This window comes from Parus major, chromosome 1A (assembly GCF_001522545.3).
Source record: "Parus major isolate Abel chromosome 1A, Parus_major1.1, whole genome shotgun sequence".
Lineage (NCBI taxonomy): Eukaryota > Metazoa > Chordata > Aves > Passeriformes > Paridae > Parus > Parus major.
In genome coordinates, this window is record NC_031773.1 from 53,969,480 (window position 1) to 53,983,121 (window position 13,642).

Consider the following 13,642-nt stretch of genomic DNA (forward strand, 5'->3'; position numbering starts at 1 on the left):
GCCAAGCTAACATGGTGCTGTATTACAGGATCTTAAGTAGTTGTCATCAGCCAAGGTGACAATTGTGCAGTGATTATTACTGAATGTGTCAGTCTGGCTGTTTTTATCCACCTGTGCTTGATGCTTTGCCCACTTTTTTTTCCTCATTGCTGTTTTAAGGTAAATATGTTTTCTTGCATGCCTCTAACAAATGTCACTTATAACACAAACATCTTCTCCAAGCTGTGCTGTGGCTTCTTGGTTTTTTTAATGCTCAGTTGTTCCGAAATGTGTTTCAGTTGCTCTGCTGGTAGTTTTGCCTGAGAAGGGCACATTAATGGATCTGTTTCCCAAAATTACTTCTCACTTGACTGTGTGTGCTAAGTTTTGGTAAGAGGAGATTCCTTGCCTGCCCTTTTTATTGTTGTTTTTGTGGTGTATTTCCCCATATATGAATTAGAAAGTTTTACTTTGTGGTGTTCCTGAAGAGATACTGTTCCTGTAAAACATGCAGTGAGCAGACTGCCCCATAAAGTAGGACTATGAAATGCTTTCCAATCCTATATACTTCTCTTGACAGTTTTTTTGTTACTTTCCTGGTTCTTCTGTATATATTCTGGTAAGAAATAGGTAATCTGTGCTTAGATTCTCTTTTTGGATTATCTGTATATTATTTTTTCCTCCAGTAGATCTTTTTATGGTTTATTTCCGCTGCTCTTAGTAACATAATGTTCACTCATTTTTTTTTCTGTTGTTAACTGAAGATATTGAAGTTTCTAAGGCCATGGAGAAACTAGTTCTTACTGCAGGCTAGTCTTATTGCCATGACTCGGAGACTTCAGTATCTGTAGCTTCTTTATGCTAAGTTTGGGGTGCCACATGACTCTAAAGCAAATAAGAGTACTAAGAAATAGAAGACTCACACCTTAGAATCCTGGATATCTTAGTAGGTATGTCTGGTAACTGGGGTGTCACAGCTTCACCAACTTCTGTGCTGGGAAAAGAGGGTCAAATGTGGCTGGAGCTGACAGAGCTGAACTCATTTATGTTGTTCATGAAGTTGGTCCCAGCTCTGGAAGCTTAGGCAGGAATAGCTCAGGATAACGTGTTTCCAGCAGAGTGCTCTGAGAGCACTGATTAGGGCTGTTGGATTGCATTAAGGATGTGGAAGAAAAGGCTTTGGGCAAGTTTCATTTCTTTTCAGATGAGAGTTACTGCAGTTTCTTTACTTGTCATCTTTTGAGGATGTTGCTAAGGAGAAGACGACAGAAAGACGAGAATGAGTTGCTAAATCTTGAGATACTTGTGCAGGAAAACATACTACTTGATACCATAATTATTTTTAAAGGCAGTGCAGTTCCAGAATCTCTAATAAGGATATCTGCATTGAATTTGTCTATGTTGTACATGGATGCCTCAGCTTGACAGCCTATAGAGAAGATAATTTTTGTTTGTTTGTTTCGACTAAGTTTTTGTACGTGTTTTATTGTTTGAAATAATACTTCTGTTGCCTTCTTTCTTCTTTTCTAGTAATTTTGCCAGGAAATTGTCATCTGGAAGTGGGTATGAATTATGACAGAAGCTTGATCTTTGGTGTGACACAGTGATTCTATTACAGGGATTTTTTTTTTTTAAATTCTCTTTTTCCTAGTGAGGTCAAGGTCAATAACAATTGCACATTGTAAAGAAAAAGCTTAGGTAACCCCTACTTTAATGTACATGAGTACTTCTTGAATTTCTGTTCCATCTCTTTGAATGTTCCTTTTATTTCCATGTTTTCAGCAGTCTTTTGGTGAAACGCTTATTTTCAGCTTCAAAGGCTTGGGTAGCTGGGACTGTTCTGCTCTTGTTCCCAGCTTTTCTTTGAAACCTCCTTTTCCTGTGAAAATGCGTTGACAGATTCTCTCTCATGTGTCTTGATTTGCCAAGTGATACATGCTGTGAGTACCACTAAATGCCTTCATATCCGACTGCGCAGGAGATTTTTGGTATTATTGCTTATTCATATACAACTGTTTGAAAAATTAAGCATGTACAGGCATATTGTTGTGATCTGGCCCTGGAGCAATGAAGTTGTTGTTCTGAGTTCAATACAGAGTGAGGGTACCCTGCCAGCTGAAAATCTCATCTTCAGATTTTTCATCATGCTTTTGTGTCTGTAGCGGAAGCCTTGTGAATTAGCCTCTTGTCGGAGCTGCTTTTAGGTGCTGCAGGTTGGAACTTCCATTTATTCCTTGAAGTAACAGGATTTTAGAGCAGTGAGCCTGCTGACCTGAGCAACTTAAAGCTCAGTCAAGGGTATTTTTCCTCTGTCGGTAGCACAGCACAGTTAAGGATATGTGTCAATGAAGAGTCCCCATGGATAACTGGGTTTCTAGGATACAGCGTGTGTTCTGTTTTAATTAGACAGTTACTCCTGTCTTCAGGCTCTGTCACTTCATTGCTTGTAGAGATTTTAGTGTGATAATGCAATGTAAGAAGTAAAATCATTTTGTTTTAAGGATGTATTTTTTGCATGTGTGCAAAATGCCACTCAGTGATCTGTCATCTGCTCTAAAAAAGAGGCTAATAGAAATTTAATTGGTCTTTTCAAAAGTTTCCAGGATCTGTATTTTGGTGGACACTGCAGTGTTGAGTATAAACATAATAAAGCATTTCACTAGTCATTCAGTTGGATGAAAATGGACACTGGCTGCTTAGAGACTAAAAACCAAGTTTCTGTGCAGAGAGCAATTAAAAAGGAAAAAATAAAAAACGTGGGGGGGAGGAAAGTTTTCCCATTTTAAAAATGTGACCTGGTTATCCCGATGAGCAAATCTGATGAGAGTTTTTCTTAGAATTAACATTTGTAAAGTCAATTCAAGTTTGTGTGTACTTTATCTCTAACATATGGCTTCCCACACAATGATGTCATGTACAACTAGGTGCCAAAAAAAGCGTGAATGCTCCCAGCAAAAGCTACACGTTGAACTAGGGCTTGGTTTGCGGTTTCTGTGCCTGTGTGTGCATGGCCAGACAGCCGGTCATGTTAGAGCACCGAGCTCTGCACCAAGCCACCGCGTTCCTCAGCTGTGGGTGACGGTCTGCAGGAAGGCACCCTGCCCATGGAAGCTTCTGTGCCATAAACATCTACTTTTCTCCCCTCTGAGATGTCGGAAAGGGTGTGAAATCACGGCTAATTTCCTCCAGAGGAGTTCTAAAGAAGGGACTGCCAGCTTGAGGCATCTTGGTGATGTAACAGCTTCCTGCAGTTCCACAAGTGAGGATTTCTGTATCCTTGGGGTTTGCAGGTGTTGTGTAGGCATAACAAACTGTTCTGTGCATGGGCTTTGTTCCCAGCCCACTTCTTAGCTGAGTCATGGTTTTCCAAAGGTTGTAATAATGCTTGGGAGGCGTATCTCACTTTGCAGTTGTGTTCATGAAACGGATGTTGGGGTGGCTCACTGACCCCCTCTGTATGTTCCCCTGCCCTTAGTGCCCAATCTGGTGGTCTGTTTGTCACCTTTAGTTACAGAAAGCTTTCCTTGGGTTGCATGGTTTTTGCAAAATATAATATGTTAGTGGTATAAATATAGAATATAAATATAGACATAAAGAGAACCTGTGGGTTCTTTTTCTTTTAGTCTACCATTTACTGTAGACTACTACAGGGTCCTGTTCTGCTTCAGCCGTGACTGTGTTAGGAGGGCTCCTGGATCAAAGCACAGATCATGAGTTTTCTCCTGAGCTCTTGCATCGGCCATGCTGTGGGAGTTGGAATCTCAGACTGCCCAAAGGCCTTTAACATGATGGTTGCCAGCAAACATCCTAAAGGAAGTTTTGAGTGTGGCTTTAATGTTGGAGAAGGAAGAAAATGTTGATGCCAGTGCCTGGTATTACAGGTTCAATGGGATCGGTCGCCAAACACACGAGTTCATGAGGATTTTGTAGTGTATTTTCTGACTGGAGTATGAAATGCAGTTAGGCTGCCTTCTACTAAAACTCTTTCTTTACAAAGCCCTCATAACTGCTGACCAGCAGGCAGAAATTTGCCCCTTTGTGCTTTGTATGAGGAGAAAATGTGCACCAGAGATGGAAGCTTGTGCTTATTTGCTGTGCAGCAGGGGGAGGTTCTTGTCTGCTTGCACCTGGGCAGCAGCTGAGCCACAGCTGTGCCTGTGGGTGAAGAATGACTTGAACGTGTTCCTCTTCTTTTTTGGCTACATATTCAAACCTGAGATATGTAAAAGTGAGCATGTGTGTACCTAGGCACTCACTTTGCCTGCTGCTTCCTAGTAACACTTATTTTCCTCATAATACAGATTTTTCTGTCATGAAATTTTTTCAGCTGCAGTGAGAAAGAGGGCTGAGACAGCAAAATTTTTCAATTTCATTACTTCCTCTTTCTTTTAGCCTTTCAGGTGGTACAAGCAGCTTAATTAGTTAAAATTTGTGTGTTCATCTGGGAAATGATGAGAGATTCTTTAACAATAAGAAAACCAACATCTTTGAGAAAGAAGTGTTGGGATTTAGTATGGTTTGTGTCCCCTGCTGCCCTGAGGGTGCATTGGACAGGGGTGCAGCATATGCTCCAGGGAACAGAACCTTCCAAAATCTGCAGGGAGCCCTGCAGAGGAGCTGTGAGCTGGAGCTTGGGAAGGGAGGGACAGTTCAGGCTCCCATCCCCTTCTCTCCCTGGCTTTTGTGTGCCAGGGGTAATTATTGTCACAGTTCAATCCATGCTTAATGCCTCCCAGAGAAGAAAGCAGGCAGCTTTTTGTCTGCACATGCTTCGTTGACTGGTATTTTCCTACAAGCCAGACACCTAAGAAATTTAGTTAGAGGCTTACACAAGGGAACTATATAAATTTTTGGCAATGACCTAATGCATACAAGCTCTTTTGGTGGAAGCTGAACTAAATGCTGTTAAATAAATTGGGAAGTTATTAAGTGTTAAGCTGTAGGACAAAGAGTTAGGATTTTTTTCAGATATATTTGCATCTATCATTGTTTCTACCCTTGGGTGGTCTTGAGTCCTATGCTGCATTCAATTTCCTACTGCCCATTTCTTGAAGAAAAAAGTTAAAATATGTGTTATCAAAAGCTTCCCTTAAATGGGATCTGCTGCTCCATCCCATAATTAGGGAGATGTTTCAAGTGGTGAATATTTCCAGTGAGCTCATAGCTTTAATTTTAATGATTTGGGAGCTGCTGTTATGTATTTAGTTAGGAATTTTATTATAATATTTGGAATGCATGTAGTATTGATTTCTACCTTTCTACCTAAAATGCATCTGTTTGGAACAATGGACAGCAATAAAAGAACATTTTTTTTCCTTTCCCAAAAAACATAGCTACTAAAATTTAATTTTCTTGGTCATTGTGTTAGTACACAGATTTATTTTTTTTAAGCAATATGTGTTTTGAACTGTTTTGCTGCTAGTCTGCTGGCATTTTCTGTTGTTTGCAAACTTTATTAATCATAACTTGGTTTCTCAAAAATAATAGAACAAAAATTACGGGTTCTATTGTTAAGGTTTAATTTTTATTACAGAGAAGGATTTCCTGTGTTTGTTGTCGTGCCTGTACCTGTCTATGATTTACCATCTTGATAATATAGAAAATAACTGACTTTTTAGTAAATACTGGGAATTGTGGTACTGAACAATTGCTATTTCTTAATAGCAAAGTGCAGAAAAGTGATGCAACTTTTTTTGAAGTCACGTGAGACATCAGCAGCAGAGGTGAGATTACATCTGGATCCTGCATTTAAAAAATACATGGAAGTATATTTGCTATAAACGAAGAAAGTAGAAAAGCTTATCAATATACATGTATATTATTACATATATATATTTAAAACACCCTTTCTTTTCTTTATTACAGGTTATAGAACAGACATTACTTTTTTAGCACTGCAGCTACAGGAAGGATGCAATCTCCATCCCCCTAATTGCTTTCTGGAAAAATGACTAGTCTAGTTCCTGGTTTATGAACTCGTGTAGTTTTCTGGCATGGAGAAGTGGTATATTTTTGTCGCCACAGAAGTCTGTGGACTGCAGCAGTCCTCCTGCAGTCATGAGAAAGCTCTGTCCTTCCCAAATTCACGCGTGTCTGTGGCAGCCTTAGCGGGGCACGGCTGTGCTGCGGGTGATGGGGATTTAGCAGTTTCAGGGGTCGCTCTGTTCAGTGGCATTGCTTGTGACTCCTACTAGTTTTGGGGGGCAGCAGGAGCAGCAGAGAGCTCGCCACCCCAAGGCTACCAGCAGATTTTCTGTTATTGCTCCTCCCATGTCCCAGTGTCATTGTCTGAGTTGTGGCATTGTACTGGTGCCATCTGTGACTCCTGTGGCCCCCACCACTAGTGCTCGCGTTTCCTCGCCTTTGCTGTAGCTTGGGATCACAGCTTTGTTCCCTAAGCTATCTATTCTTTTTCATAATGTTATCAGCCTGGCTGAGTTTGGCTTGTCTGATGTGAGCCGGTGGCGTTGCCTCTGAACGGAACGGGGGAACCATCACCCGACAGTACCAGCTGTGCAAACAAACAAGTCGGCGTTGATATTCATCAATGGCTTTGTGCAGCCGTGGCATTGAGATGCACCAGAACATGTGCAATCTGTCTGCTTCCTTTGTCCCACCGTACGGCCAGATCGGCCACTCTGCGCTGATGAGGCCGATTGTCATGCCGTGGTGTGCCTTCTCCTCCTTCCTTTTTTCCTTTGCTTTTCCTGCCTCTTTGTGGGCTGTCTGGCTGCTCCCAAACACATCTGCCACGCGTCCCATCTGCTCTCCCTGAGAGGCGCTCAGTCCTGACGAGCGCTATTCAAGTGCTGCACTGTTCTGTGGAGTTGACAGAAAACACTCATTTCTATTATTAATGGCGTATCACTAACGCTCTCTGCTTCTGAAACACTAAGCAAAGTAAATAGGGTGGAACATCAACTTGTGAACTTGCTGGTGGGTTTTTTCAAAATCCTACATCCATAGGTGCATTTTTCACATTTTACTTACCATGGGTAACAGTGCTCTTACTTTGTCTTAGAGCTTGTAACTTTTTCAAGACAGTGTGTTTTCCTTCAAAAAAATAAAACATTTATTGCAGAAGTTGTGTTCTTTCCTTCATGGCAATTGTGGCAAGATTCATTACATTAAGAGGCAAGGCACAAGTGTGTGATGAAATTATTATTTACTGTTCCTTTGTCTTTCAAGACAAAAATATTATCAGACCATCAAAAAAAAAAATTAAAACCATAATCTAAAGTCTGAAAGAATTTAAAGCCTTGCCTGTTTTGCATGTCTATTGGACAGCTTCAGGTTATGCACTTAACTGTTCAGAACATCTTTTCTGTGACATTTACTTACTTCCAGCAGGATACTGCCACGTCCCAGCTCCCCTGTCAGGTTGAACAAAAGTAAGGTGGCTCTCTGTGGGAGAAGGAAGAAGATGGTACACAGCATATGCATAGATAGGTAGTAGAGGTTTTTTTGTGGAATCACCTCTAGCTTTGAGTCAAAGATGTGTGGAGATACCTGAGCAAAAATGCAGTAGCAAATTAGTATTCAACTCTGCTTGGTCATATTAACTGTCAGCTCCACGTTTACCATGCTCATTATGTTGAAGCTGTCACAGCAGTTTTGTGTACTGCTGCAGAGATTTAGAACATGAAGCTGTGTGAGCAAGGAGTAACCTTCTCTGCTACCATGTTTGTCTGCAAACACTGGAATTCATTGTAAGCCAAGGTTAGCTGTCCAAAGTACCAGCTTGGGCAGGATTTTACAGGGCTGCCTAAAAGGAAATGCACATGCATATGAGAAGTGATTCATTTTGACAGTGTGTGTTTCGTAGCCTTCTAAGTCTTCCTTTAGTAACTCCCTGCTTACTCAAAATGTCACAAAGAGAACAGTAGAGGTTGGAAGCGTAAGTCAAAGAAAAGAATGAGGCTTCTAGCAATGAAAAGAAAGTTAAGCAACTTTTGGTCAGCTGGCAGAGCTGTGTCAGGGTACATTTTGGTTCTGTGCTTCTTGGAAGCTGCTTTGTCTGGTACTTATGTTAACTCCTTGTGGAAGTTGTTACTCCACGGTGGCTGCACTGTTCTGCACTGTGTCGGGTTCAGGCATCTGACCTCTGTTGAAGAGGATGGACTTGTTTACTTGTATAACATAGCTTTTACAAGAATGTTTTTTCTTGTCTTTTTTTTCTCCACCTGAGAGCATTGTAAGGCAGTGTATTTTATCATAACTCAACTAAGCATCATAAAGCTGGTAATGCCTACCATGAGTTTGAGGGGGGAAAAATGGATTGGGACTGCTTGAGAGAATAGTATCTGATATGCTGCAGAATGTTGTGCATGGAATTTGTAATATAAAGGATACAGTTGCAGCACTCACTTGGCTAGGTGTGATCAGTGGTAAGCATTAACTGTCCTAGTTGCACTTTTCAGATCATCACCTTCAAAATTTATCAAGTCAGTGTGTCAGCACATGAAAAGTTGTGTCAAGGAGTTTAGCAAACAGACGAGGGAGAAAGGGATAAATACAGCAGTTTATCATGTCTGGAAAGTGCTGTTAGATGCTGGGAAACAGATAGGTGAGCTATTCCTGCAGGACTTTCCATGGGTTACTGAGTTCAAGGCATCCTCTAAAGAGTTACAGATGTAGTTGCAGTTGAGCTGTGTACTGTATAGATTTTCCAGAACTTTGTGCTGTGTATGCTTGCTTTTACTTTAAACTGGTCCCTGGTGGTTTAACTGGATGTCATTGCTGCCCCCCAGATTGATGCCTGGACACTCCCATATGAAAATATGGTGATCAGGCATGATAGATACCTTAAAGATGAACACTCTATGTGTACCCTTGAAAACTATACTGCTGCCATTTTCTGTGATTTCCTTTAATAATTCAGCTCTGAATGCTATTAATCCAGTCTCAGCATTTCAGGAAAGTATGCAGCCTTTTCTCTGCCAAACTTATCTGTGCTTGGAAAAGCTTATATACAGATCTTCTCTGTAACCCAAGCATACTTTTGTGAGAGAGGAGAGTATTTTGTTTGTTGCAATATGTGGTGAATCCTCAACTTTTTCTCCTTTATGTTTGAACCTGGCCACTGCTACTTGAACTCTGGAAACTAGAGGAGTGAAAGGTTTATTACAGGTGGCCCATAAAGAGAACAGTCCTATAGAGGGCTGTGAATAAACACAGCAATTGTGCAATGAAACAATTTGACAGGGACTGCTAACAGGCCAGACTTCAGATGAATGGTGGACAATGTAAACAACATGTTACAAACATGTCACAACATGTTGGCAAATTCTTGTGGACTCCAGGTCTACATTTGCCTTATGAAAAAGGAACCCCTCTTCATCTCTCGTGTCACTCATTTCTGATGAGAGGGAGGATCTGGTCCATGAAACAGAGTAGATCTTCTAGTGATCTCAATATTAAGAAACAATAAAATCAGGGGAAATTAAGGGATACTGAAGGTAAGCAAAACCCCTATAATTATGTAGATTTTCCCCTGCATTGTCCCTTGTTACCCTTTCTGGTATGTTTGCTTTGTGAGACCATTAGTTGCTGTGCAGTGTAGCCTTGCACAGGTAAGAGGGAGCCACTTTCTGCTCTTCCACGGGGCATACTGGAGTGCTTCTGTAGAGAGATGTGTCAGTGCATTGAGAGGAGCTTGTGTTGTTCTGCTCGTTTCCAAGGAATCGAATTTCACAAGAAGTCTTACTATTTGTGCTGACTTGCTTGTGGAGGTTTTTTACTTGCTGGGAGGCTTTGTCTTGGCCCTAGAATTCTGGGCAGTTGTCTCCAGAAATACTCTGTGTGAGGTTTGCTCATAGCACTGTTACTACTTGTGCTGATCTGCTGTGTTTTGGCTTTTGTTTCTCTCTCCCTCTTGATTTAGATGAGAGATCCTTGGAACAGCAGAATTTTTCCTTTTTCTCAACGGTGCATGAAAGCATATCAGGCAGCAGGACACAAACAGCCTTAGCAAAAAGTACTTTGGAGTCCCAAGAAGGTAATTTGCTTCAAACAGTGCTATCATCAGTTACCAATTCCTTTGATGGGACTTTACTTAGCCAAGAAGAAACAGCCAGGATTTCAGAAGGGAGAAGTACGCCATTGGTAGATGTCTCTGTAAGGAGCAATGAGGCATTCTTGAATGATGATGAATTTATTAACTCCTTTTCAAAGGCACAGTGGACTCCTCCCGTGAAGTCTTTTGCAGTTTTAACAGATCATCACTCAGTTAATACAGTAGAGCCATCAAGAGAAATGTTAGAAACTGTATTGCTAACACCTTCATTATCTGTCCTTTCTTCACTGTATGATATCTCAGAAACAGCGCAGCAGAAGACTCCGTTGAGTGCTGTCCCTGAGCGCAGCTACACTCTTATGGAACTAAAGCCTTTTGTACCTGATCCTGAAACACTAACAGCAAGCAGAGACTTGCTGCTGTACCCTCCAAATACAGCTGTTCCTTTCACTTCCATTCCTTCTGACACGGGAGTTGTGGCACAGGAAAACATTAATGCAAGTTTAACAGCTCTGCCTTTTGGGGCTGCTTCGGAAGGATCGCCTCTTCATCTCAAGCTGCTGGGTGAAACCAGCCCTGGGGCCCCAGCTGCCACAGCACAACCTGCAGACCTGTATGGTGATATTTACACCCATGTGAGTAGCAGGGCAGCAGAATCTCTCAGTCGAAGGACTTACCCCACTCCAAGCACTCCCTGGGCCACGCCAGCTTCAGCAGCCAGTGCTGAGCCTGCTTTTTCCCCTATTAGTCTTCCACTTGTGTCTCTCCCTCTTGATTCAGCTGCCATTTCCATGAACTCTGATACAGTTCTTAATGCCAGCCTGTTTACACATGAATTCTCCACTACAGCACCAAATTTGCCTGCTGGTTCAGAAATACCAAGTCAATCAGAGCTTGTCAGTGAGCTCAAGAGTCCAGTGCCTTTCACGAGATCATACAGTTACTGTCTGTATTGTGACTCAGTTTCACTTCTGCCAGAGGCAGGCTTTGCCCCAGAACATGATGTGGGCTCAGGTGATTATGTTGAAACTTTGTCCATCAAAGCCTCTGAAGTCAAAGGCATAACTGCATTTACAACTATAATTACTGATGGGTATGAATTAGAGGAACCTACACCTGAGATTTTTGATACTTTTTTTCCATCAAGACCAGTTGTTCCACTTTCTTCAAGATTCGCAGAAATCCCTGACTCAAGCATGTTTTTATTAAGCACTACAGACACTAGAACACCTATAACAATATCTCCCTCCTACCATCAGCTCCCTGGGGAAATGTCACCGAAAATCTCTGTTTCACAGACGCCCCCTGTTCTGGAAACAATTTTATTGACTCCAAGCACTCATATAGAACTTCCTGATGCCACCACTGTTCTGTTGGACTCCACTGTCATCCTGAGTGAGCCAGTAGCAACGTTTGCAATCAGTCAGACAACCTTGCTGGAATTGCCAGAATTAATGCCATCAGAATCTGTGGTTTTGCTTGGAAAGACATCTACAAGGGACGAAGAGTCTTTAAATATTTCAGATTTTCCATCCAATCTTTTATCAACACCATTTCTTGTTGAATCTAGCTACTTATCTTTATCACTGACCGTGCTAAATTCTTACTCCATCATGCAAAGTGATTTATCAACACTCTTACCTCAGACCTTGTTGACTGGGACATCAGTACTTTCTGAGGACGTTACCAGCTGGGACTTAGCTACCACTGTCAGCTCTGCCACTGACGCCGAGGTTTCTCAGTTACATCTTGGCCAAACATCGTACTTTTATTCAAATGCATCGTCCCTTCCAGATGCACAGGTTCCTGAAATAATGCCATCATCAGATTTTCACTCAGAGTCATCTGTGTTTCTGGAAGCATCCTCGGTACTGCCAGTGGGCTCTGAAGTTGTGTTTACCTCAGCTGCCACAGGAGCTACCTCTCAGTTGGAGCCTTCACTCTCCACCTCTCACTCTGTGGTTCCTACCCTGGTGCTGCCCACTTCTGACACCCAGTCTGTTACCAGCAGCATCTCGCTCAGTGAAACAAATCTGATCTCTTCGTTTACTACCTTTCCAGCAACTCCTGTCTTAAACCTATCTTCATCTCTACTTTCAACTGCTCTGGGTTCTGATGAGGTCATTGGTGCTACAGTTAACCCCACTCTGCTTTTTACATCTGGCAGCAGGGACAGTGCCCCCACAGCCCTTCCTCCCTCAGAGGCTGACAACCTCACATCAGATGCCGACCCCGTCAGCTCAGTGCCCTTTCCTACAGCATCTCTGTCTGTGACCTCGGTGTTTGCTCCCACACAATTTCCTCTGACTGCTAGCCCTCCCCCTGGATATGAAGTTCCATCAGGAAGCAGTGTAACTACTGGTGCTGATGCATCATCTCCTTCCACCACTATCACCAGTGCTACGGGCAGCCCAGGGACATTCTCCCCCACCCCTCTGAGGACCATTGCTCCGTCTGAAGTGGTGGTTGTAACCTCTGCTGTGACTACTACCCGGCAGCCGTACGTCTGCGACATCACTGTTCCCGACGCCTACTTAGTCACTGCGGGTAAGATACTCCCAACATTTTCATTTCATTTCAATTACAATTTCATTGTAATATGAGCCCCTGGCTAAATTGCAGATTTTGGATTAACTAAGTGAACCTTTCAAAGAAATACGGTATAAATTTAGACAAAGATCTGTAAAAGCATTGATTTATCATTTACTGTTAAAAATAAGAGTTCCCTTGAATGAAGTCCATTGTGAGAGAGTGTTACAAATACATTACACTGCACAGAGAATGAAGCTGTCCTCAAAACTTGCTGATGCATATGTACAAGTGTGCAGAGTTAGAGACTGCTTTATCACTTCACTGGTTGTAAATAAATGTTACTGTCATGGTACTGTTCTGCCAAACTGTTTAATGTTCTGACTGAGTAAGTTTCTCCTTTCAGTTGTTGCTGCTGTTTATTAAAAAAAACACCTGCATGTGAGGTAATGTTGTAATATATAAGAGGAGAATTGGTTTTAAAAACTTTTGGGTTTTGCAACCATGTTTATAATATTACCTTACTAGCTTATGCTTGTATTTTACCTCCTCCCATACTTACTTTCAATTGTATTTGGTGTGTTTGTAACCAGAAAAAGTGACATTAGTGTGTTTCAAAATTAATTGTCTTAGCATCTGTATTTGCTTTTCTGGTGTTTTCCTGCCTCTTCCTAGCTTGTTAACAAAACAGTGCCAGCAAACTAATCCAGGGCAGCTGCAGAAGTGCTGCATTTTCATGGTGAGCAATATTTTCTACTCTTAAGACTTAGTTGCAAGAAATAAATCAGAATGAGCATAATCTCATCCTCCAGATATGTGGGTGATCTAGCTATGCTAGTGATGAGGAAGACCTTTTTTTAGATGTAATTTGAGTACTTTTGTAGGCAAGTTACTCATGGAAAGTAAATGCAGGATGACAACACAACACTTTGCAGTTGTTTGCTTAACCTGCAGTCACAGTGTCAAGTGTGACTGTAACAGACATGACATCCATCGGGATGTGGGGATTTTAAAGCCCTGTCTTACTCTATGGATACCCCTTTAATTAATGTCATGTTTGTTTACTTTTTATTTCAGAGAAAAGTAGATGCACATTTTCTGTGGCTTTTTTTCTGACCT

The 13,642-nt window shown here is 41.7% G+C and overlaps 1 protein-coding gene across 5 annotated transcripts in view; it reads left to right on the forward strand.

Annotated features, from left to right (window-relative positions):
* The window catches only part of KIAA1549 (KIAA1549 ortholog), a 142,660-nt gene that overhangs the window by 57,368 nt on the left and 71,650 nt on the right, over positions 1–13,642 (forward strand). For all 5 annotated transcript variants that reach the window (XM_015628562.3, XM_015628560.3, XM_015628561.3 and 2 more), the window contains exon 2: positions 9,863–12,541. In XM_015628562.3, the coding sequence (XP_015484048.1) occupies positions 9,863–12,541 (2,679 nt within the window). The remainder of the gene's footprint in view (positions 1–9,862; positions 12,542–13,642) is intronic.